Source organism: Pelodiscus sinensis, chromosome 1 (genome assembly GCF_049634645.1).
Source record: "Pelodiscus sinensis isolate JC-2024 chromosome 1, ASM4963464v1, whole genome shotgun sequence".
Classification (NCBI taxonomy): domain Eukaryota; kingdom Metazoa; phylum Chordata; order Testudines; family Trionychidae; genus Pelodiscus; species Pelodiscus sinensis.
The window spans coordinates 222,454,527-222,479,283 of NC_134711.1; the positions used below are offsets into that span (position 1 = coordinate 222,454,527).

Here is a 24,757-nt window from a genome sequence, read left to right on the forward strand (position 1 = left end):
TCTATTGTGAAATAATTCACTAGTTCTGAGCAAAAATCAAACAAAGAAAACATTGAAATGAATGTCTGGTCTAATTTAAATTAAAATGAAAAAAACCAATGTGAGAAGAGAATATTATAACTAAAATGCCAACAGATCAAATGCAGACAACATAAACTCTGGAGTTTACAAACAGCTTTTGTGTAATGAAAATGTCAACTTTTATTTAGACTCAAAGACCAAGTTAGCAGACAACAAAGAAGACAATTGATATCCTGGGGCAAAAACAAAAAACAACAACCCAAACTTATTTTTACTTAATCAAATTCTATTACGTGAGGTAAAAGGTAAGACCAGGGATTAAAAGATGCCTTATGAACAGGTCTTGTGGATGACATATTCTCATCCTCCATCCTGCACATAGCTGAAGTCTATACAGTAGAACATCAGAGTAACAAACATTTCAGGAATGGAGGTTGCTAATAACTGAAATGTTCTTAACTCTGAAAGGTTATGATTGTTCTTTCAAAAGTTTACAACTGAACACTGAGTTAATACAGCTTTGAAACTCAGAGTGCAAAAAGTGAAACCACTGTTGTGTGTTCACACTGTCAGCTGCCAGCACAGCAGTGTAAATACACTTGTGGGACTTGCAGCTTGCATTTGGAGCAGTGCATCTGGGCCACTCACAAAGCACCTCTTCCACTGCTGAGGCTTGTGGGAAGGCAGAGGAGGCAGTAATGGGGCATTCTGGGTCCTGTCAAATACCCTGTGATGCATTGTTTCACATCCCAGCAACCTCTGTGCTTCCCTCTATATTTGGTGCCATCTTTCAATGGCATTTGTTTTGCATGTTCTGCTTTCTTGATCTGTTTAACTAAAGCTCTTTATTTAGTTCCTGTACGCTGCGATAATTTAATACCCAACCTTGAAAAATTTACTTCCATGGCAAGTAGGAAATTCTCCCTAGCAAACATGTGCATGAAGGCAGCATAAGCTAAGTTTCCAGCTTCTACATAATTTCTGCTTTCATTGACAGTGTTCTTCTTATTGCAAAGAAACTTCCAAATATTAACTGTTGTGCTGTCAGACTGAAGAGCACTTTAATGGTGCAGCCACCACTTACTCCTTTAGTTTCCTAGCAAGTAGCTCTAGGATGTCAAATTTATCAAACATTAGTCAGATTCATGGAAGATAAATTGTTGCTCCTCTCTTCCACATTCGAAAGAAAAGGGAAATGCAGCCAGGTATAAGCCCAACCCACATATCCTCCCCTTTCTACCAGTTGAGGATGAACCTTGCTTCCCCGGAACTCTCTGGTGAATTGCATTTCCCCTCCCTTCCTTCATACCAATGACACGCTCTTGTCATATTGGCCTCTGGCTAGTACATTTCTGAGTTCACTCTCATCTTCTTACAATAGTAAAAGAATAAATTACATCAATTACAGTAGTTTCACACTAAACTGCATCTTCCAGTCAAATAATGCCTTACCAATCATAGTAACAGAAGTCAGACAAATAAAAACAGTGTAAGTTTAGCTACACCCCATATGACGTGCCCAAGTAGTAAAAGCAAACATGAATATACAGAAAGTGATTCTGGATGTGTAGAGCAGCGCTGAGTTTTGTTCAACTGTTGCCAAGTTACATGGTGATGATTTCAGAGAACTTCTGCACGGATGTCATTTTGCTTTAGCATGCACAACTGTTATATAAATTATCTGTGTAATCTGTACAAAAGTAAAATCCTTCAAAGTCTTAAACACAGAAGTGAACTCTTTTCAGTGAGAGGTAAGTAATAGCCCTCTGCACATTTTCAGCATCCTAATACAGAATGCATGGCTCTATAAAATGATGCCCACCCACCAGAAAATGGGGAATAGTATTTCAAAGGAAATGCTATCATTAACTGCTTGTTTAACATGGAATTATATTTTCAGAATGATACAGGAAGGAATTTGATCCACATGCTATTAACATTGCAATACATAATTTAATTGCTCTTTGACCATTTTGTTCAAAGTCTAAATTTAAACCAACTAGAAAATTATACAATTGAGACCTGGGCAATTAAAATCACAATTTTTATTTATAAATTTTCATTTTTTTACATTCCTTCTATTTTATTTTAAAATGGTAAGGTGAATGTTTTGTATTTATCTACTTCTCTAATAACATTTTAGTAAAATTTCAGCTACTACACTGAATTTTTTCTGCTATGAAATTACACATTTTGAAAATCTCACCTTCATGTCTAAATGCTAGTTTAAACAAATTTGGCCTGTGTTTATAACATCATTAACACTGAAGCAATTTTATTTTGGAATGACAAACATTTTATGATATTTAAAAAAAAAATAAACAAAAAGACACAGTGCTACCCACTCATGCTTATTTATAAAAACAGAGTAGTTCCACTGAAGTTAACTGAGAGTACAGCTACATAACAGCTTAAGCTTTTGCAGGATCAGAATCACTAGTTTGTCTATAGCAATTCTGTAAAATCCAAACAGGACGCCCTACAGACAGTGGCATTTTAAACACCATTTCAAAATTTAGGATATATTATTTTATCCTAGTTTTGCAAAGCCTACCTGATTTATGCTGATATTTGTAACCCCAATCACAACAAGCTTAGTTAAGGGTACTCAATGTGTCAAAACAATTTACCTTTTTGTACAGATCTGTCAAGCACTTAACATCCTCTTCTCCCTCTATTGCATGCCCTTTGGTGCTTGAAAGCAACAAGTGATTTTAAACTAGCAGTTCTGCTAAACATTTGGGAAAAAAGAAAAAAAAAAGACTGCAGCATCAACTAGGTTTCTTAGTATCAGAGGGGTAGCCATGTTAGTCTGAATCTGCAAAAGCGACGAGGAGTCCTGTGGCACCTTATAGACTGAAGAAGTGGGTCTTTGCCCACGAAAGCTTATGCTCCTACACTTCAGTTAGTCTATAAGGTGCCACAGGACCCCTCGTCGCTTTTGTAGGTTTCTTAGGATAGTGGCAAAAAAGTATCTTTTCAAGAAGTAATTAAATGACAAATTGTGAAAACTAAGTGGAAGTTTGTATCACATATCCCAGTATCATCTCAGACCTTAACTATTAAAAGCATACATACATTTTTACTGGATAAAGTAGTTTTAGCCACAGTAGCTTCATTTCTCCAAATACTGCATTTCAGTCCTAGCAATTTGCCCTATTGCTTTTAAATAAATATTCTGTGCAAGAAAATTGGACAAAAGTGTCAAAGTTAAAGGAAATTTGCTCACGGGAATGTTAAAATCAAAGGAAAATTTTCAGTGAAGTTTTTGTTTGTTTACCTCAGAGCTTCCCAAGGGAGTGGCCGGGGGAGTGCGGGGGGAGCAACTATACCGATAACTCACAGCTAACTTTCTAGTGGATAGCTGTTGCTCTGACTTAAAGTAACTCCTCTTTCTTTCCTAAAATGGAAGTTGCTCTAACGCTCTGACTGTGCCAAAATTCCCAGTGGCATTCAAGAAAAGTCCTCCCTCCCACGCGCACACTAATGAAAACGCACCAAAACAGAATATGGCAGGTAGAGACACTATATAAACGGAGAGATTTTAAAAAACATGTTCATGCTATGCAAGTAAGATCATTAAACTTAGCAGCTGTGTGATTTTTTTTTAAGGGCAACATCATCAGCTATGTAAGCGACCTCGGGTATCTAAGATTCAACTGGCGATCACTGTGCAGATCTGGTGGGAGAACGACGTGCATTTCAGGCATGCCACCTCTTCTGAAAGAAGTCAGCCAGATCCACCGCGCTGCTTTGGGTGGGGCAGGAAGGCAGCTGAGGATTTCCCAGCTTTAAATGTACGTAGCATTCTCTCCCTCCTCTCCCCGCCCGCAGCTAGGAGCTCAGAGAGAGGCAACTCCCAGATCCGTTCAGTTCTCCGAAACCGGACAACGAGCAGCCCAATGGGTCCAATATAATATTCCTCGCTTATTTCCAGGTCCCAGGCCTGTGGCAAATCCTCCCCCTCTGCCTCACGCTCAGTGCTATAGTTAAGGCTACTTCCCCGCAATCGCTGCAAATCCAGTTTCCCGGGGGACTGAATGCAACCGCAAAAAAACAAACAACAACAAAAAAGGAGCCGCCAAATAGATGAGTCAAGTCCTTCCTGACTGCACAAAAAAATCAAGTTTTCCCCCCCATCCGGTTGCCTCCTACGAGTGGCTGTCGCTGGGGGAGCAGAGGCAGAGCCTCAGGCTAGTCCCATCCAGGGAGGCGGTGGGAGGTGGCGGGCCAGCCCTGGACACCCCCAGGGAGCCCCAACGAAACCCCACAGCGCCACTTGGCGCCCCCGCCTCCCGCTCTTTGTTCGTTCTTGCCCGGCGGCGGTGCCTGGAAGCCCAGATAGGGGTGACCTGCCTGCGCCTCGCCCCGTCTGCGTTACAACGCCGCCCTGAGAACCACACAGCCCTGCCGATCTGCCCCCTGGCCCTCCCCTCCGCCCTCCGCCCAGGAGACTCGCCTTTGTTCCGTCGCCGCTGGGAGCGGGCTACTCCTTCCAGCACTCAAGCCCAGGCGGCGAGGGAGAGGGAAGGATGGGTAGGGGGGTGCAATCCCCCCATCCGCCCTCCCGCCGTAGATCTCCTGGCAGGGAGAGAGAGAGCTCCCCTCCCTCCCCTCCCCACACGCGCACACACACACAAAGGGACATTTGCAGAGAAGCCGCCTTCTTCCCCCAGTGCCAGCGCCACCTTCTTACCTCTCACGTGGAGCAGGAGAAAAGCCAGAGAGAGCAGGAGGGTGAGTCTGCCCCGCTGCATGATCCGCCGCTGCCGCTCCCCAGAAAGGTGCCCCACTTTCCCCGCAGCTTCCCCGCCCACACGCGCTCCCCTGCAACTTTTTGTTTCCAAGCCACGAGCTCCACTAGCCACAGGCAGCAGCCGCCGCACAGCCCTCCCCGCGCGCGCTCTCACAGTGAGCCCAGTGGCAGCCAGCCCCGCAACCAGAAACGGGCTCCCCCCCCCCCCAGGAAACCGCCCCGCCAGAGCCAATCCGGAGAGAGAGCCGGCCCCCCGCAGCCAATAAGAGGAGGGAGCAGCCACTCCCCCCCTTCTAAGTCCCCCCCCTCCCCACTCCAGCCTGGCTGGCCCGCAGAAGACACAGTGCGCGCCTGCCAGCGCTGCCACGCCTTAAGTCACGAGAGACGAGCGGGTGGGGTGGGGTGCGGTGCAGCAGGACTCGCCCTGCAGCCGCGGAGAGACAGCTGCTGTCCCCGAGCTGCGGAAAACGGCTTGGCAAGGCAGCCGGGCGCATTAGGTTGGCTGCTGACGGGTGCAGGGAGGGCAAGAGAGCAGCGTTCGTAGCTAGTGGGAGGACAGATCTGTGCCAGACATTGGTGCAAGCTTTGACTCAGCGCAGTAGGTGCCAACATCTGTTATTTTCCCCTTGCAGTCTGGCAAAAGCTACAGCGGCAGATTCTTTTTTGGGCCTGCAAAGAAACTGACCTCCTCCTGGAATGGTAGGCAGTTGTAGCTGTAGCCATGTGGGTCTCAGGAGAGACAGAGATAATGTGAATGAGGCAATATAGTTTATTGGGCCAGTAAAAGAGACTATCTCACTAAATCTTGGAATTAGATGACTCTGTTAGAGATATACGTGTCTTGCCTCCAGTAAGTTAAGTGGCAGGAGGTAGCCTGATTCAGGGTAAGCATGGTATGGGAAACATCTTTCTCTTTGTTTGCATGCCTATTGAAAAGAGAGTAGATCTTTTGAATCTCTTTAAATTTCCCTGGAAATTGAAGAGAATTTGGGGTGCACAAGAAATGCAAGTTTGGATCTTTTATGACCAAATTAAGAGGACACAAATTTTTATTAAAATTCCTTTTGTGCAACATGTCACAGTAAGTGACATATTTGATTTTCACATGAATTCTTCAGCTGTGGGAAGACTGTTTACAAAATATAAGATTTTTTATTCAAACACAGCTAAACAAAACTCTATATTTCTTCATCAAAGTTACAATGTAGAGGTTTCCACAAAGAATAATGTCCTTTAATTCTGTCTGCTTCCCCAGATATGCAAATATATACCAAATAATCATATCAAGCTAAATAAATAAGATATATCAAAATATAAAGATTCAAAGAGTGCCTTTCATTGGAAAGTATCTTCGCCTTTACTGAAGTACAGCAACGTTTGGGGGGAGCTTAATGATACACAGCAATACTGTACAATAGTTTGGGAGAGGGAGTGAATACCTTCTCCAGATGAAATTATATTCTGTCAACTTCAATTTTCTTTGTTAATTCACCAAATTAAATTTTGACCAAGCCACAGACTCTTGCAATATTAATTCAAGTAGTCAGGATTTTAGTTTTAAGTCTTAGCAGAATAATGGAATCTCCCACAGCATACTGACCACTCCCAAAATGCTAGGATATAATTAAATGTTGATTCAGTGAAAAGAGTACCTTGTAATCATGAATCAAAACCATCCATGTCATAAACTGTCTGATTCCCCCCTTTTATCCTGCTTTTGTGTCCATTAGCCAAATACTAATCAGACCCAACCTTATTTAACTGGTGAAAGCAGAGAGAGGAGCTTATCTGCTAAATGAGTTTGGCTGCAGTTTATTAAACTGCTCTTGAAATAAGTTGAATACAGTACACAAAAATGATGCTCATATATGGTTTTATATAAAATGATTAAAACATATTAATCCTTCCTTAACAACAACAACAAGCCCAGAAAGGTGAGTTTTGGAGAAGAAATACTGTTAGTTATCAGTTTTTATCAAGGGAAAGACACCTAAATAGCAGAAGATGGCTCTTTCAACCATTAACACTTCTACTAAGTTAATTTAAAAGAATGTTTAAAAGCTTTCTTTTCTCTAGACATCAAGGCCTAAGAAATAGGAATGAATTAATTACAAATATGCACCGTCAGACAATGGTCCAAAATAGTGCTATGGAGTGCTTAAGCAAAAATACTTACAGTGCATGCATACTAAATTGTTCATGATGTTTATCAAAGTAAATCTTTTGCCAGAACGGGATATTTGGACATTCAAACAAGGTGGTCAACTGACAAAATAATTGTTTAACAAGAACTTCAGTGCACTACACCCTCAGAAGTATTTATTACATATCCCCAATTAATCATGTTTTGTGGTAAGATAGCATTTTAAGCATTAGACGATTTGTACTGTTGATTCAGGACAGATTTCTTGATTGTCTAATTGATGGGAAAAAACAAATCTATTTACTGTAGGAAAAATATAGGCGTTGTCATACTACATCAGATCCATTGTCCATGTAGTGCAGTATTCTATTTCCAAAAGACGACAATATCAGACAAAGTGCAATCTTCAGAAGAGGTGAAAGTAACATCACATTAGGCAGATGTGGACTAATCAGCCTTCACACTTGGTCTTCTTATAATCTTGGATTGCACTAAGTTTAAACTATGAAGCATGAGGTTTCATATCTTTTACAAAATGTATATTTATTAACGTTAATTACAAATGGATATTTGTGGTATGCATATAAATATCTAATTCTTTTCTACATCTTACTAATTTACTGGCCATTATGATATTCAGTAACAATGTGTCACATTCATTATGCATTACACGGAAACATATTTTATTGGTTTTGAATTTTCCACTCTTTAGTTTCATTAAATGTTGTTTTATTCTTGTTTTAAAGACAGGTAAAATAGGCACCCCGATCTACCTTCTCTAGACCATTTTTTTTTCATCCTATGGTTACCAAGTTATTTTTTATCTCCTTTCTAAATATTAAAAAAAACAACTTTTTCAAATATGTTTTCATTGTTGGCACCCTTGACTGAGCTCTTCTGCGATATCTTTTATGGTATAGTGAGTGAATGATAAATACTACACTTGCTATTGTAGGTGGGACCATGCAAATTAGAATTACCAGCTGTAACATGTCTGGAATCTTCCGAATAAAAAGAATAGAGGTGAAACATTGACTTTTCATGTAATTCAAACAGGCTTAGAATAAATGGCTAATACATGTATATTGTACCCTGTGGGGGCGTGAGAGGAGGGCCTGGCATTGCAGGGGCTAAACAAGACCTTTTTCCCCAATTTGCCCCACCCCTTTTTACCTGCAGCCAATGCCAGGCCTGGAGGGAGAATACAAGGAGGAAACCTGGCTTGGTTAGGGGCTGACCAGCCAAGAGGCAGGAGTTGGTTCTGCCGTCCGCAGGACCTGAGCCAGAGCTGTCTGCTGAGTCAGCCACAGGAGGATGCAAGCCTCCAATACCCCTCACTCCCGGGTGCAAAGGGGGAGAAGCAGAGGGAAAACCCAACTGAGGAGGTGGAAATTGGACTCCTGGGGCCATGCCCCAAACTGAAGGAGCAGACTTTGACAAGCGGCCAGAAGTCCTACACCCCGAGCCCCTAGCTAGCACCGGGACTTAACCACTAGGCCACCTCGCTGCCCATGAGACCTAGCCACTTACTCACAGACTGCAAGATAGAAGGTGAGCAGGAGTTGACAAGAGCTGTTCCAGAGAGGGAAGAAAGCAGCTGTTACTTTTAGCCATTTGATGCTGAGATGAAGGCTCATTCTCCCCAGTTTCCTCCCGTTTTTACCTCTTCTGAATGAAGTACATGTGTACAGCTCTTTTACTGTCTCCACTCTGCTTAACCTTGTGCCTTCTAGTTTTTGCATACCTTGTGGATTTAAGTCTTCCCAAAATCAGTAAGGTTCTGTGGGTGCTCCTCAAAGTTGGATCCTTACACAGAGAGACAATGGAAAGACAAATATTTATTTTTTTTCTATGCAGTTGTGATGTTACCCGTCTGTTCACTCATGCCGTCCCTAAGTGATGGGGGAGGGGGAGAGAGGGTCCAGTTTTCCCTGCCTCCAACAAATGATACAGGCTCTAGGGCCAGGCACTGTCAAAAAATCATTATTTAACTCAATGAAAGGGAGAGACCATAAAGATTATTCTTCCTTCAGCCTGCATGCACTCTGTTCCTATTAATGTTAATAGGAACTGTATACTCATATGGAGAGACTACCAGTAGAGTTCTGTGCAGATACAAAATTTGTATCCCCATTCACATATGCAAAAATGAGCCATGGATATCTGCATTGACATTGCAGGGACTAGGTGCAAAATTTGAGTCTGCATCCACATCCAAGCCTGAAAAAATGAGCTGGGGATATCTGGAGCCACATGTTGCAGATGTGGTTGCCCATGGATAGAAAACAAATATCTGCATATTTGCAGGGCTCTAAGGATCAGACTCCTTTGATTAATTCAAGAATGGTGAGAACCGCCTAGCATTTGACCTAATGAGGTCTGTAAAATATTATCCAGAAACTGTTTTTCCTAAATTACTTGAATGTTCCATTAGTGACACAATTCCTCCAGCAGTGTCTAGCAATATGTAACTCTTGATGAATATTACTTTAAAGCACAAACTTTTGTGTGTGTATGTGTGGTGTGTGTGCGTGTGTGTGTGTATGTGTGTGCGTGCGCGCGCGCCAACCTCACCCATATTTAAGCAATATAACAATGTATAAATTTCATGAATTAGAGGTATCTACCTCAAGGTGCATAGTGAAAAAAAGAGGTTGGAGGCAAAGTACCTCTCACATCTGCAGAATAGACACACTGCTTTTGTACTTTATTCAACTATTAAAATTCATTGGAAAATAAATTAAAATACTGGAGACACTAGAAGACCTATCACTATGAAAGCATGAATGCGAGATGAAACTTGAATTCTTTGTTTCAGCTCAAGCCCCAGATGAAACTACTTCTGGCATAGATTCAGGCTTCAAATGATATTCATTCCTCTGTGCAACCAGGCTGTAGGGACTCCCACGTGTGAGTAGGTGTTAGGCCTCCGTCCCGGCGGAAGGGGGGAGAGGGGGGGGGATCCCCCCTTTCCTGACTGGTTTGATGCCCAACAAGCTAAGTTTCCTAATTAAAGACCTTTAATTCTACTACACTCGCCGCGCCGCGCTGATCCCGCACAACGCGACCGTGGCCCCAATGACCACCCTTTCGGGAAAGGGTGAGAGGGAGGGGGTCCGGGCCCGCCCTCACTCTGGACCCCAACCCAGGGCCCTAAAGCCAGGACGCTTGTCCCAGCCAGCAACGGGGGGGGGGGGTTTGCGAACCCTAAACTCCCCCGCTCTCGGGTTCCGCAGCCCAGCCCTGGGTCACTTCTCCCTCTTCCCCAAGTCCCTCTCCCTCTTCGCTGGCCCCCGGGGTTTCACCTCACCCAGGGGCGCCAGTATTCGCTTCCCCGCGGCCCTCCGGGGGTCTCCCGATCACCCTGCTCGCCTCCCCTCTCCTGGGCGGGAGGCCGGGCGTTTAAATCTTCCGCCCGACGCCGGGGGATGACGTCTCCCCCGACGTCCTTTATGCGCGCCACCTGGCCCCGTCGCGGGGGTGACGTCATGCCCTGCACCGGGCTGGGTGGACGCCGCTCCCCTGGGCGGCGTCTGCCGGCCGTCCCGGACCGCGCCTCGCGGCGGTCGGGGTAAGCCCGCGCTGCGGTCGGCTCTGGGAGTGGCGGGGCCGCCCCGCCACAGTAGGTTACAAGTATGAAACTATCTATATGTTTTTTAAATGTCTGTCTGTCTACCTGGGAGTCTATTCAAGAACTTCTCCTAAAGATTAATAGCTAGAAAAGCAACATTTTATATGCAGCTTCCTCTTATCCTAACTTAAAGCAAGGTCAGGTCTTGGTTGTGCCAAGAAAATGGGAAGTGCCCAGAATGAAACTGTTTTCCAGATCATGGAAAGGTAGGGTTGCCAGATGTTTTCAACAAAAATACTGGACACACTTGACATTGCATCACAATCTACATTACATCTTATTTAGAAAATACCGGATACTTGTATTTTCCTCAATTATATTTTCTCAATTTCTTTCCCAAACAGAAAGCTCAAATACTGGACTGTCCGGTTCAAAACCGGACACATGACAACCTTATGGAAAAGGAGGGACACACTACTGAAAGTGGCCTCTGGGGGCAGCAAGCATAGGGGAGAACTATATACAGAGTTGCCACTGGGGACAGCCACACCACCAAGAGCAGGGGTGATCAAAAAGGGCTCCACGGACTGGATCCAGCCTGCCAAGCATGTTGATCTGACCCACAGAGATCCTGCCACTCCCCCATCCCCAGCCAATCAGGCCCTAGGGACAGAGGAGCATGTGGCGCTTAGAGTCAACCCTGAGTGAGATACTTCGCGCTCCCTCTGCCCGCAGCCAATCAGGCCCTGGGGGTTAGGGGAAGCATGCAAAGTCGCCTCCCACCTTGCCTCTGCCGTGCACTCCTTGCAGGGGGGGGGGGCAGGGGGGGAGAACAGTTCATGCGCTTCCCTGATTGGCCTGGGGATGGGCGGGAGCTTGCAAAGTCTTCTCCCGCCCTGCAAGGGGCTTGGCACTTAGAGTCAACCACCAGTTGCTTCTCTGCTAGAGGGTGGCTCTAAGCACGGTGCTTCCTTGCAGGGCATGCAGACGTTGCATGCTCCCCCTGCCCCCAGGCCCTGATTGGCCTGGAGACAGGAGGGAGTGTGCAAAGTTTCCTCCCACTGCCAGGGACATGGGTGCCTAGCCCTAGAGGGAACTGCCAGCTGTTCAGAACAGCTGGCGGTTCTCAGGGATGGGGGCAAAGACTTCACGCACTCTCCCACCCACAGACCAGTCACGGTCTGTGGGCAGGAAAGCACAGAAGTGTCCTGGTCCTGCCCTTCTCCCTGAGGCCTCACCCCTTCTGGGGTGGCCCAGGGCCACTTAAAAAATTTCTGGGTCGCCGCTGGTCAAAAATTATTGCCGACCCCTGCCCAAGGCCGAGCCCTGACTCCTGCACCACTCTCTACATTCCCAGCCCCCTGCCCTGCAGGACCCAGGCAACATCTTCTTAGTCTTTAAAAAGATGAAGTGGAACACAGTAATTGTCTCTTTATTTATTTAAATATATGTATTCATTTAGGAATGGGAAGAAAGAGGATAGACAGATTCTGCATTTAAATCTGTTAGCAGAGACACCTGTTCATGTGCAAAATCCTATTGACTTCAGCAGGACTTCCCAGCAGTGGATTCAAATATTAAAGCCCTGGAGTATCTATGACACTCTAGACAGTACACACACCCAGGATTTTTAAGGTCAGATCAACAGCTTGTCCTTGACTGCAATGTTCCCTCTCTTTTTATCCATCTGCATGCAGAATAAATGTTGTTACATGTACTGAGACATGTGTGGAGGTGCACCACCAGTAGAAACACTTGCTGCTGGCTGTGGGGGTTCTGCTCATCAGCTGGGTGGCATTTGAATCTCTCCTGAGCAGCCATCCAAGCTCTCAGATTATAGGGAACACTGCTTGAGGACAGGACATAAAACCACACATTGCAACATAACTTAATTGTAAACAATCCTCCTCCCTCACTTTGGTCACAAAAAGATTGTGACAGTCGTATTATCTTGCCAGACAACTGTACTGTACTGTGAAAAAATGATTGCCAGTTCTGGGGGTGCACACAGAATGGAACTGTAGGCCAAATTTTGGACCAATTGTACCAAACTTGCTAATGTCTTCTTTGGTGTAATTTCTTCTGGTGGTTTCTACCTCGACTTCCAACATAGTAAGACATTACAGCTCAAGTGTAGTTAGCAAAGTAAGCAGATTTTCTCTCTCTACAAAAGCCAAGGCTTTGTAACTATGTAGTTAAAGTTCTATTATTCTGTTCTTAGAAAAATATATGTACATGAGTTATAGAAGAAGGGTAACCTATCTATTTGAATTCAGAATATCAAGCCTACAGAAAGTTTCCCTCTTTTGCTACCAAGTGTTCCACTCCCCCAGGGGTAACAACAGCAAGACCATTATTGTATGTACACAATAGAAAATAACATCTGTGGCCAAAGACACCTCTTGTTCACAAGTGCTCCTACTGTTGCTATATTTGTTCCTGAGGCTATGTCTATGCTAGAGAAGAAAAGATATATTTCTGTTTTAAAGTGATGTTAGTTATTTTATTTTCTGCACTGGTTTTTTAACACACAAACTAACATCTCTTTACAATATCTTTCATCCTACTGTAGACATGGCCTTAGTGGTTGTCCTTTTTGTTACCTTTTCCACCTAAAGCCTTTTTTTTACATTTTACATTTTTACATTTTTTTTACTTTTTTTTACAGCATTTTTTTACATGCTGCCCCTTACACCAGAAATGTACTCTCTGATCCTCTATACCACCAAGGTCTTCAAATTCCTTCTTCAGACTGAGGGTTTTTTTACACAACTTCATAAATTATCCCTGAAGTCCCTATTAAAAACTGTAACTTTTTTTCCCTCTGTGTTGTCATTTTAAAATCCCGGTATATTGCGGTAAGTGATCTATCATAAAAACACCTAGAACATTTCTAGGTATGCTCTATACCATAGGAATTGTATTAAGGATTTAGTTCCCATAGTTCAGGGTGAATCACAGTGTTAATTAACTGAAATAGCTTGCCAACACTTTTCTTACAAGAAATATATCTCCCTACTACTATATCACTTTATAAGAAAGAAGAAGGCTTTGTTCTTATAGGAAATTCTGTTGACATGGCTTTCTACTTTATTAAACTGTAGTTTCCATGCTGTAAGTAATTAGAGCTGCTCTGAGATACATCTCTCTCAAAACAAAATATCCTAGGCTTGATACTCAGTGGGTGTAAATTGCCATAGTGCCATTGACAGCAATGGAGCTATAATGCTTTATATCATCTGAGAATTGGTCTCTCTTTGGCTAAGATAAGAGCACCATGAGGCTATGTCTATACTCTAGAGCTATTTTGGGATACTGGAAGTATCCCAAAATAGCTATTTCACGTCTTTTGAGCAAGCCCATTATTTCAAAATATAATGGGCTCACTATTCCGATATCTCTGTAAAACCTTGTTCCATGACGGATTAAGGGGCATTTTGGAATAGTGGTTTATTTTGAAATTTGGTGCTGTGTAGACAGTGCCAAATTTCAAAATAAGCTATTTCAAAATTACCTCAAAATAAGCTATGGAGTTTGTATAGCTCAAATTGCGTAGCTTATTTTGAGGTAAGGGTGCAGTGTAGACCCACCCTGATGGTGCTCACTTTGCCTTCAGTTTTAACACAGAACACGACAAAACACAGGACACCTGTACTTTTTTTGATTGCCTCTTCTTTCAAAAAATGTCCCTGTTTTGCGTCCACATACGCCTTTTTTCGAAAGAGCTCTTTTGCAAAAGGTGTTCTTCCTCGTAATTTGAGGTTTACCAATGTTGAAAAAACCCTGCATTATTTCAATTTAATTTTGAAATAATGCGATTGCAGTGTGACGCGGTTGAAGTTTTTTTGAAAAAAGAGAGGGTTTTTTTTTTTTTTTTTTTTTAAATGTAGTCTAGACATACCCACAGGTGCCCACCATGCTCACTTTAGTGTTCTCTTCTCTCCAACTCTGCTGTTAAATTCTGTTTTTCTTCTTCCTTCCTTTCTTCCTACTTAAAGGCTTCGTCTACACTGGCTTGATTTTCCAAAAATGCTTTTAATGGAAAAGTTTTCTGTTAAAAGCATTTTCGGAAAAGTGCGTCTAGATTGGCAGGATGCTTTTCCACAAAAGCACTTTTTGCAGAAAAGCGTCCGTGATCAATCTAGACGCGGTTTTCTGCAAAAAAGCCCCGATCGCCATTTTCGCGATCGGGGCTTTTTTGCGGAAAACAGTACTGTGCTGTCTATACTGACCCTTTTATGCAAAAGTCTTTCGGAAAAAGACTTTTGCCCGAACGGGAGCAGCATAGTATTTCCGGAAAAGCACTGACAATTTTACATGAGATCGTCAGTGCTTTTCCGGAAATTCAAGCGGCCAGTGTAGACAACTGGCAAGTTTTTCCGGAAAAGCGGCTGATTTTCCGGAAAAACTTGCCAGTCTAGACACAGCCAATCACTAACAACTTGTTGCTTAAAAGGAAACCTTTACCTACAATTTGAAGATTGGCACCTTCCTTTGATAAATGCTGAAGGCCGTTGACTTTCACTGGCACTTAGGTGTTCTTGAAAATTTTCCCATTCAGCTATTCCTTCGTGGTGTTTTTTATTACAATTAAAAAGCAATCAATGTCCAAGGGTCAAGTAACCTGGAAGTTCCCCACCTGAGCTACAGAAGTGTGGGCTATAGACATCTTAAATCTCCCACTGGCTTCCACTCCTCCTGTGCAATCACTGCATTTTATTATCAGCTTCTAAAGTCACTTTGAATCGCACCATAGAAGCCTCCAGTAGATCATGCAACAAGCTAGCCTGGGCTGCACTCCAGCATGCCTCCCAGATGTTTTGCCTTGCTCCAGTCACCCTAGGCATAGTTATATATGCTGGTCTGCAAGTTGTGTGTTAAATAAAGTTGGTTCGCGCCATTCATCTCTGTCAAGATGTCATTAGGCAGACTAGTATTAACCTTCCAAACTTTGTCATATTAAATTCTGCTGGGTCCTTGGCTTCACTGTCTCATAAACTCTACTCCAAAGTCATGTGAAATCAGATTATTGCTTCATAAGACATGCATAGATGCTACCTAATACCAAACCGGTCACCTGCAGGTAACATGAAGCATAAGCAACAATGAAAAAGATTATAGTTTTCTGCATTCAGAGATCTACCACATGCACACAGCCCTGCCTTTGCAAAGGAATGACAGATAGACGAGCACTACTGGTGCTGGCAATATTTAGCAGCTTTCCGCATCCTCAGTCTGTTAAACAGCTCATCCTTGAGTCCACAAGCAGCTGTTATGATACCTGCATTGGGAAGTGCGCTGTCATTGTGCATCAGATGGCATCTCTGACACATTGGCTGTGTCTACACTGGCATGAATTTCCGGAAATGCTTAAAACGGAATACTATTCTGTTTTCAGTTTTTCCGGAAAAGGAGCGTCTACATTTTCAGGCTGCTTTTCCGGAAAAGCCCTTTCTCCGGAAAAGTATCTGTGGCCAATGTAGACGCGCTTTTCCGGAAAAGAGCCCTGATCGCCATTTTCGCGATCAGGGCTTTTTTCCGGAAAAGACTACTGGGCTGTCTACACTTAAACCTTAACCGCCCCCCCCCCCCGGGTCAGCTGTCTGCAATCACGTCCCACTGGGGCGACTGTCCCTCTCGGGTTTCTCAAGTTGCTTATGTGGTCACTACGCGGAATGATGGGGTGGGGGCTGGGGGCATCCAGGCCCTCCCTCTCCACTGGGTCCCAGCCCGGGACCCTAAGGGGGTTCGGGTGCTACCCTTACCGGGCTGACGGGGTCCCACCCCATAACACATCAGCCCACGGACACCAAAAGCACTCTGTCCCAGGCTGCTTCCAAGCCTTCCCCGGCCCAAGGTCTTCCAGTCCCGGAATGCTGGGTCTTTCCACTCTGGCGTGGGTCCTGGACTCCCCTTCCCGGCTCCCCAGTGTCCGGTCCTCCCACCTCCAGTGTGGGGGGAGGAATCGCTTCCCTACGGTCCTTCCTCTGCTTCTGCCTCCTCAGTGTCTTTTGAACCGCCTGCCGGAGGCCGCGCCGCCCTTCCTTTCCCCTTCCCTAACATCCCGACATATGGAGTGTCAGGTTGCAGAGGGCGGGGTTACGTCCTGGCGTTCTGGGGCCGGGGCATGGCGGCCTGCCCTGGACCGCTGGCAGGCACTGTCTCCCGGTGCGGAGGGGTCCCTCTCTGTACGGGGCTCGTTGCGGGCAGCATTCCGGCCGCACGCCTGCCTGGCCGCGCCTCCCCATCTTCCTGCCAGGGCCGAAGCCGGTTCCCTGCTGGTTTCAGTGCGGGCCCTGGCTGGCCCATCACAGGCTGGTACTGGGGGATGCTGGGGACTGGGGCTTATGGTTTTCGGTAACCAGGTTTTGTTCTTTAAAGGATTTGAAACCACAGACAAAGGAATACTTCTTTTTAGGGTCAAACAAAGATTTTTTATTTTTTCTATTTACTTTATAATTAATTTTCCATTTAAATCAATTCACTGTTTTTGATTCTTTTAAGACAATATAATATACAAAGAAAAATTAGAAAAACAGTACAGTTAAAAAAAAACAAAAAATAATAACTTTTCCTACAGATATACCCTCCTGATTTACCTTTAAACAATTTATGGAGTTAACAAATATATAATACAGTACTCACGTTAAGAAAAATAGAAGCATTGCTTAGATTCAGGAGATATTCTTTTCTTTATGTTTTTCCTTTCTTTGGATTTTTCATTGCAACTTACGACCGGTGTTCGTTCACCTTTCGGAGCTTATTTGTTCCCCTTTCGGAGCTTATGTGCCGCAGCGAGATTCAGCACCGGGGAGGGAGCCTTGGTTGATCAGACCTAGCTTTTTGGATTCGCAACCCGTCCGCTCTTGGTCTGTTTCAGCCCACCTTATATACCCTGTTTCGGTATTTTGGTACTCCTCCATTCGCCTGACAATTGCTGACGTTAGATTTTTGTTGTCTCATTCTGCCCTTACAAAAACTTTCGTCTGCTCCATTTTGGGGTAATCAGCACTTTGTTGCATACTGCTGTCTGAGTTAGGGTATGTCTACACTACCACCCTAGTTCGAACTAGGGTGGTAATGTAGGCAACCGGAGTTGCAAATGAAGCCCGGGATTTGAATTTCCTGGGCTTCATTTGCATAAAGCCGGGCGCCACCATTTTTAAATGTCCGCTAGTGCGGACTCCGTGCCGCGCAGCTACACGTGGCACGGACTAGGTAGTTCGGACTAGGATTCCTAGTCCGAACTACCGTTACGCCTCGTTTGCAACTTCCGTTTCATTTGCAACTTCATTTGCAACTTCTGTTTCACAAGGAGTAATGGTAGTTTGGACTAGGAAGCCTAGTCCGAACTACCTAGTCCGTGCCGCGTGTAGCCGCACGGCACGGAGTCCGCACTAGCGGACATTTAAAAATGGCGGTGCCCGGCTTTATGCAAATGAAGCCCGGGAAATTCAAATCCCGGGCTTCATTTGCAACTCCGGTTGCCTACATTACCACCCTAGTTGAACTAGGGTGGTAGTGTAGACATACCCTTACTTACTTCCCTAAAAGCGGGGTTATTGTTGGTCATCCGATCAAATTTTGTTTTTATTTTTATCTCCTGTATCTAACAATGCTGCCTTACCTTTACACTTACAATTAAACTGGTGCTCATTTGACATATTCTGGGTAGGCCTCAATACCTTCCTTTCACAATGGTGGACCAGAAACATTTTATTTTAATATTTGCAAATACATGCAAATGTTAATGGACCACCAAAAATTTGTGAATGGGTTTGTCGGTCCCTGGTATTAAAAAGGTTGGGAACCACTACATTAAAAAACAGAAATTTAAATGATATTGAGAAAGAGAAAAAAAGGTGCAAGCAAAGTAAAATAAAACATGGTTTCTAGTTTCTAAATGTTAACCGATTACAGTATTCATCTCAACCAGTCTCTTACTTAAGCCTGGTCTACCCTTGCAGTTTAGGTCAAATTTAGCTGCATTAGGTTGATTTTCTAAACCAGGGGTGGGGAACTAAGGCTCCGGGGCTGAATGCAGCCCCCACTTGCCTGGATCTGGCCCCTGAGGATTGCAGCTCCCACTCCAGCATTGGGGAGTTCGCGCTGGTGCTCCAGACCCCTGTCCCCCACCCTTGCAGGGCAGGAGCACACAAAATCTACTAGCCTGGGCCTTCCAAGGCTCTGGTATGTGAGGGGAATGTGGGGAGTGTCTGTCTCCTTATATGTTGGGAGCCATGTCAATGAGTTTTTTGTTTTTGTTTTTTGTTTGCTTCTTATTTACATGCGGCCCCCAACTGATTTTTTCTGCAGGTCAGCAGCTCCCAATCCAAAAAAGGTTCCCTACCCCTAAACAATGAGTCCACACCACCAAGCCCATTCCATTGACTGTAAGAACTGTTAAAGCTGATTTCTATACTCCTGCTTTCGCAAGGAGTAACGCTACATTTGACTTTGCATTGTCGACTTTATGGTAGTGCAGACACAGCATTTGGAAAGTCGATGTTCTTGGCTTCTGGAAGATGAACCATGGTGACTATTCTGGCCAGGATTTTCAACTCTACTGCTCTCCAGGTGAACAGGAAAACCCCTGGAAAAAAATTGAATTTAATTTCCTATTTGGCCTGCATGGTGAGCAGACAGCACACCCAAGTAACACACTGGATCATGAGTTCCAGGCATTCTCACAGTCAGGGACAAGCACCAGCATGGAGCATGGAGGAGATCCTAGACATCATTACTGTGTGGGAAGAGGAGTCTGTTCTCACAGAACTAGGAACCAGCAAAAGAAATGCTGATATCTATGCCAAAACCACAAAGGGCATGGAGGAGAAAGGATACACCAGGGATGCTCAGCCGTTCCACATGAAAATAAAGGAGCTGAGGCAAAGAAGACAAACAGGTGGTTTGAAGCATCACTGCAAACATTCTGCTTTTATGAGCAGCTTCATGGGCATCCAGCATAATAGGCAGGAGAAGGCATTGCCTTTCCAAATGACCATCCTGGCGCTGCCCACACTCTACCACCAGAACGCCGGCTGTAGGCATACTGGGGATGGAGTGTTGCTGCCCTCAGCACCTGCCCTCACTGTGCTCCTGGCCGGAAAGGCTGGGGCCACGTGCTACCCACTCTTCCCATACTTGGGGGCCAGGGAAGCTGGAGCCACACACCCTCCGTCTGCCTGCTCCCCTTCCTGCAGTATTGGGAGACACATGTGCCTCCCCATGAGGGGTGGGAGGAGGAGTGAGAGGCAACTTGGATCCTATAAGGGAGCAGGGCCCCAGCAGAAGGGGCGAATAGAGCTGGGGTGGAGTTGGGGACTTGCCTCCGACACCCCTATCTTCACCAACTACCCGTGAGCAGCTGTGTGCAATCCTTGGGGGGACACGAGCAGCTTCTGCAGATTCCTCTCAAGACACTCCTCAGGCAGCCTCTGGCAGGTATGTGGAGGACAGCATGGATAAGGAGAATGGTCACCAGGTGAACAGGGCAATTGATGTCACCAAGAGCCAAAAACTTGTTATCACCTTGAAGATAATCCCCTCCTCCCAGTATGTCTCACAGTCGGGCACTGATTCCAGAAAGGGCACTTCTGATGAGTTCACATTTTTTATCTTGCTAAAAGTGGATTAAGGCAGCTGGGTGTGATATAAAGCTCCATAAAGCTCTCAGATAGGAACTCTGATCCTTCTCACAAGGTTTCTGAGGAGGCCTGCCTTATTCCGTCCTCCACAGTAGGACACCTTTCCATGCCAAGCCAGCAGTAAATGGTCTGACATCATTGCAGCACAAAGCATTGCAGTGTAAGGTCCAGGTTTCTGGCCACATTCAGTCAGCATCTGCTCCCTACCACTCTGTGCGATTCAGAGAAGACTGATATTGTGCATGGCAACCTGGATGAAACAGGGGAAGTTATAAACTGAAGCCTCTGCAGTAACCCTCCATTTGCTCATCCCCAACGAAACATGGCTTGAGCCCATGCCCTGCCCTGCTTCCATGCCCAGACCCCCTCTCGCCCACTCGCTCCTGCGGGAAGGGAAGGTTGCATTCTCCTGGCAAATGGGGAGGGCCAAACATACGGGAACTGTGTAAGCCCTGCTCTACCACTAGGCCCAGATCCCCTCCCTCCTGCAGGCTCATGCCCCAACTTGTCCCTTACTATGCCTGCTTGCCACTAACCAAGTCCAGATGCTCTCCTAAGAACTCTGTGGTGTACCTGCTGCATAGTGGCTGCTTAAAAGCATAACTGTGGCTTTGTACATAACACACACACCCATTGTCTTTAGATAGACCTTCTTTTTATTCTAAGAGATTAGGTTTTATGCTCTAAAATGCATCTCCTGTAAAGTCTGCCCTTCACTTTTCGCTACAGCAGGAACAGCAGAGAGCCTGCTGTGCACTCCTCTGGCCCGCCAGCTGGCCAACTGAAACAAATCCACAGGCAAAAAAATGGGCATGCGCTCCTGTCCTCATGCAGGTCAATTAACCTCATGAATTCTTATCGGTTACTCAACTATTCTATAGTCTCTGGGGATGGGGCCGGCAGCCTGTGCACTCCGGCCCCACTCCCGAGGAGCCCCCTGTCACACAACAGGGCAGGGTGCCAGGCAGAAGCTGGTCCACAAGGGGAGCCAGTTTAAAAACCAGCTTTCCTCACAGACTGGCTGCCCGTCATCCCGTGCTGCTGTCCAGGAGGAGGGCTGAGCTCCCAGACCCGGCACGAGCCGGGTTTCCTGCCCGTCTGGCTCCTAATACACTTTAATTGTAGAGCCGCAGTGAGGGTAGGTTCCAGATCTGGCAGGGAGCCAGGACTGAGCCAGGCTGCTGAACAGCTTGCTAAAAAAATTACTGGCATGTAGTCTATAGCATTAACCTATAAGCTTTTGCTTATCGGTTATTCGGTTAATTGACTACACTATTACATCCCTGTCACTTACTAGCTTGATGGCTGTTTAACTTATTTGTAAATGTACTTTAATTGTCCTCTGCCTGTAATCAAGCCCAGCAGACAGGTAAATCCACATTTCTGTGTCCAGGCTTTGTCAGGCTGGTGGATGCACTGACTCCCAAACTCATTTTAAGACCATATGTTCAGTACACATGTATAACTTTGTATACAACCTGTATGTATAGCACACAATGATTTCTGGGACCAGTATTTCACTAATCTACATATGATACCTGTAAAGATGTACAGGCAGTCCCCGGGTTACGTACAAGATAGGGACTGTAGGTTTGTTCTTAAGTTGAATTTGTATGTAAGTCGGAACTGGTACATATTGTAAGGGAAACTCTAGCCAAACATTTCTCCAGAGCTCAGTTTTATTCTCCCACACCTCACTTCCCTCAGTCCTTTATTCTCAAGCTGAGGTGTTTGCTGAGAAAAGCTGCTCCGCGTCTCCCTGGTCTGCTGGGGGGGGGGGGGGGGGAGGAGGGCACTAGCTTCGCGTCTCCCTGGTCTGCTGGGGGGAAGCAGCTAGTGCGGGGTTGCCTCACCCCATTTGTAAGTAGGGATCCGATGTAAGTCAGATCCATGTAACCCGGGGACTGCCTGTATTCCAAAGAGCCAGTCTACACAGGCATGTTAGTGGGGACATGGAGGCAATAGAGCTCCATTTCTGAACTGTGGAATGACTGACATTAACTCCTGTTCTCCAGCTTTTTATATGTATTGCTACAACAACCATCACAGCTAGTCAGGGTCTCATGAGATGCTGGCTCATTAATTAACAGGATTTAGAGCAGAAAATTCTCTCTCGGCAAAGAGAGAGCCCGAGCAGTTCTGTCACACCTTCACTTTGAGAATGTGTTGTTTAAATGCACTTTTAGGGGAATAGGGGAGTATGACTTCTTCCACAATCACTTATCCACCTAGAATCATTTCCCATATTTCCCCAAAGCTGCAGATCCAAAGAACTGTGTCAGCAACTGTGAAATAGAGCTGGGGAAATTTATCTGAGTTTCAAAATTGCAATGAATTTTTTTTTCATGAAAATACTTTTTTTAAAAGTTTGGACAAATAGGAACTCTAAGAGCAGGCAACTGCAACACTAGTTTAGAATGCTCTGTGCGGACATGGGGCAGAACCAAGCACAAGAGAGGATGCTTAGTGACAGCACTCTGCATCACTGCTGATTACAATGCAGTTTCACTGGTTAAATTAACAGCAGTACAATTCTCTAGTCTAAACATATGCTGAGACCTCTGATTTGAGTATTAGTTATGGTAGTGAGTCAGATGTGCATACAAGTCTGATCACCACATAAGGGACTCACTTAATTGACTAAGTCTGCTCTAGTGTTCAAGAAGAAGCTTGCGGATGAGGTAGTGGAATTTTTTTATCTACAATAACTGAGATGTACTTGAGAGAATGGATTAACAGAGTTAAGGGGCTGTTGATCTTGATAGCATAATTCAATGCAGAAGAAGTCAAGCAAATACTATTTTAAGTTACCTCATAGTAACTTATACTGAGCAATGTCAAAAGCAAGTGGAAGTCATCAGCCCTTTGTCTTCAGTTGGTCTGGAAAATCTTGGAAGGATACACAGGGCTGGGGACCTAGTTTAAGATAAAAGAGGTTGTCGCTGGCCTGAAGATTATGCCTAGAATAAGAACAGCTCATCGGGGTAGGAATCTTGCAAAAAGTTTTTTAGTGATAAAACTAGCTATGTGTTTTCTTTTCATTTTAACTTAATAACTTTCTTTGATCTTATCTGTTTTCACTTGCAACCACTTAAATCCCACTGTTTGTACTTAATAAAAACACTTTTGTTTACTATCAAGCGCCATGTAAATAATTGTTACCTGGGGGGACAACCAGTGTGTATTTCTATCTTTTCTCGATAAAGAGAGTGAACATCCTTATGAGCTTTCTTTGAGTAAAACTTTTCTCCAGATAAACACAGGTTTTGATCTCTTTCGAGGGTTGATTGCCTAGGTACTGTGCCCTAGAACTGCAATCTCCCAGAGCTGAAGTAGTTCAGTGTCTGCATTGATATATGGGGGGTGGTTACTCCAACTCTGTGTCTTGTCTAGGGGAGACCAGAGAACCTGGCCCAACAGGACAGGGTGGTGGGGAGCCCCAAAGAGCAAGAATGAAGGAGTCAGTGGCATAATCAGCAAACTGGGAAACAACCTCCAACGGGTCTTTTGTGACCACACCCCTACAGATGGAAAGTCAACTAAAGAAAGGAACAGGAACTAAACTTCCTGTCATGTTTTTCAATCTGTTAATTCCAGGAAAGAAAAATAGTTTTCCTCCAATTCACTGTAAAGGATGGCTTCTTTGTTTGTATAGCCTATGCCCTCACAGATGAAAAATTAGGTTCATATGGAAAATGCATTAATTTGTAATTAGTGCAGTTAGATCAGTGACTTGTTACATATATTAGGATTGAGTGAGAGAAATCTGCTGTATATTGCACAGCAAAAGATCAAAACATTATATTCTTTTAGTATCGTAATCTGATGTTTTAATTCGTCTCTCTTCCCCCACTCAGAAACCAAAAACCAAAAACAGAAACCCAGTTCCAACGTATTAAAAGTTACTATCACTATTAAACCACTCCTAGCTTGTAGCAGGCAGAAAAATAACTTCTGTGATAAGAAAAAACAAAACTATATGCAGGAAACATACATTACATATCAGGATGACATACGTTTCCTGTTTCCAAGTTCATATGAGTGGGGTGGAAAAAGGTGATTAAGGCAAAGAAGTGCTCACAGAATGTGTATAATGAAACCGACCATCATTATTTAGGCTCTGTTTCTAACTGCCTGTGGACAATATGAACAATTTTCCCCAGGAATGAAAAGGGTGGGGTACAAGTGTCATCCAAGCAGCAATGATACAAGGGAAAATCTGATAGAGTTCTAGGGCTTGCCTCATACCCACACCTATTTCTCTGCCCTTTTATATTTGTTGTTTTGACTACAGTATTATTCAAATTAGACAATGAGGGTGTGGGGGAGATGATTTATTGCTCTGAAGTAACAATAGCTACAAGATGTTTTGATTACCACATAGAATGAAATCTTATTGACTTCAGCGAGGCTACATTTTCACTCATAGTCCTTAGTACTGTAAGCATGATAATTCTGAAATCTTCCCCAATATCCTTTTTGTCTTGCAGTTTGTTTCTCTATATCACTCTCTGTTTGTCCCTTTCCTTTTCCCTTATCACATGTCTGTCCTTTCCTTCCTTTCTTTGCCCTTCTTCCCTCTCCTTCCTTCTCTTCCCCTCTTCCTTTTTTGCACATTG

General features: G+C 44.5%; 1 protein-coding gene and 1 long non-coding RNA gene across 2 annotated transcripts in view; one reads left to right on the forward strand and one right to left on the reverse strand.

Moving 5' to 3' along the window:
• The window catches only part of CD99 (CD99 molecule (Xg blood group)), a 50,750-nt gene extending 45,813 nt beyond the window's left edge, over window positions 1-4,937 (reverse strand). Inside the window, exon 1 of the mRNA XM_006112257.4 lies at window positions 4,718-4,937. Coding sequence (XP_006112319.1) covers window positions 4,718-4,778 — 61 coding nt within the window. The 5' untranslated portion in view covers window positions 4,779-4,937. The remainder of the gene's footprint in view (window positions 1-4,717) is intronic.
• The window catches only part of LOC142823910 (uncharacterized), a 58,628-nt gene continuing 37,516 nt past the window's right edge, over window positions 3,646-24,757 (forward strand). Inside the window, exons 1-2 of the long non-coding RNA XR_012898976.1 lie at window positions 3,646-3,818; window positions 9,739-9,830. This is a non-coding gene — a long non-coding RNA (uncharacterized LOC142823910). The remainder of the gene's footprint in view (window positions 3,819-9,738; window positions 9,831-24,757) is intronic.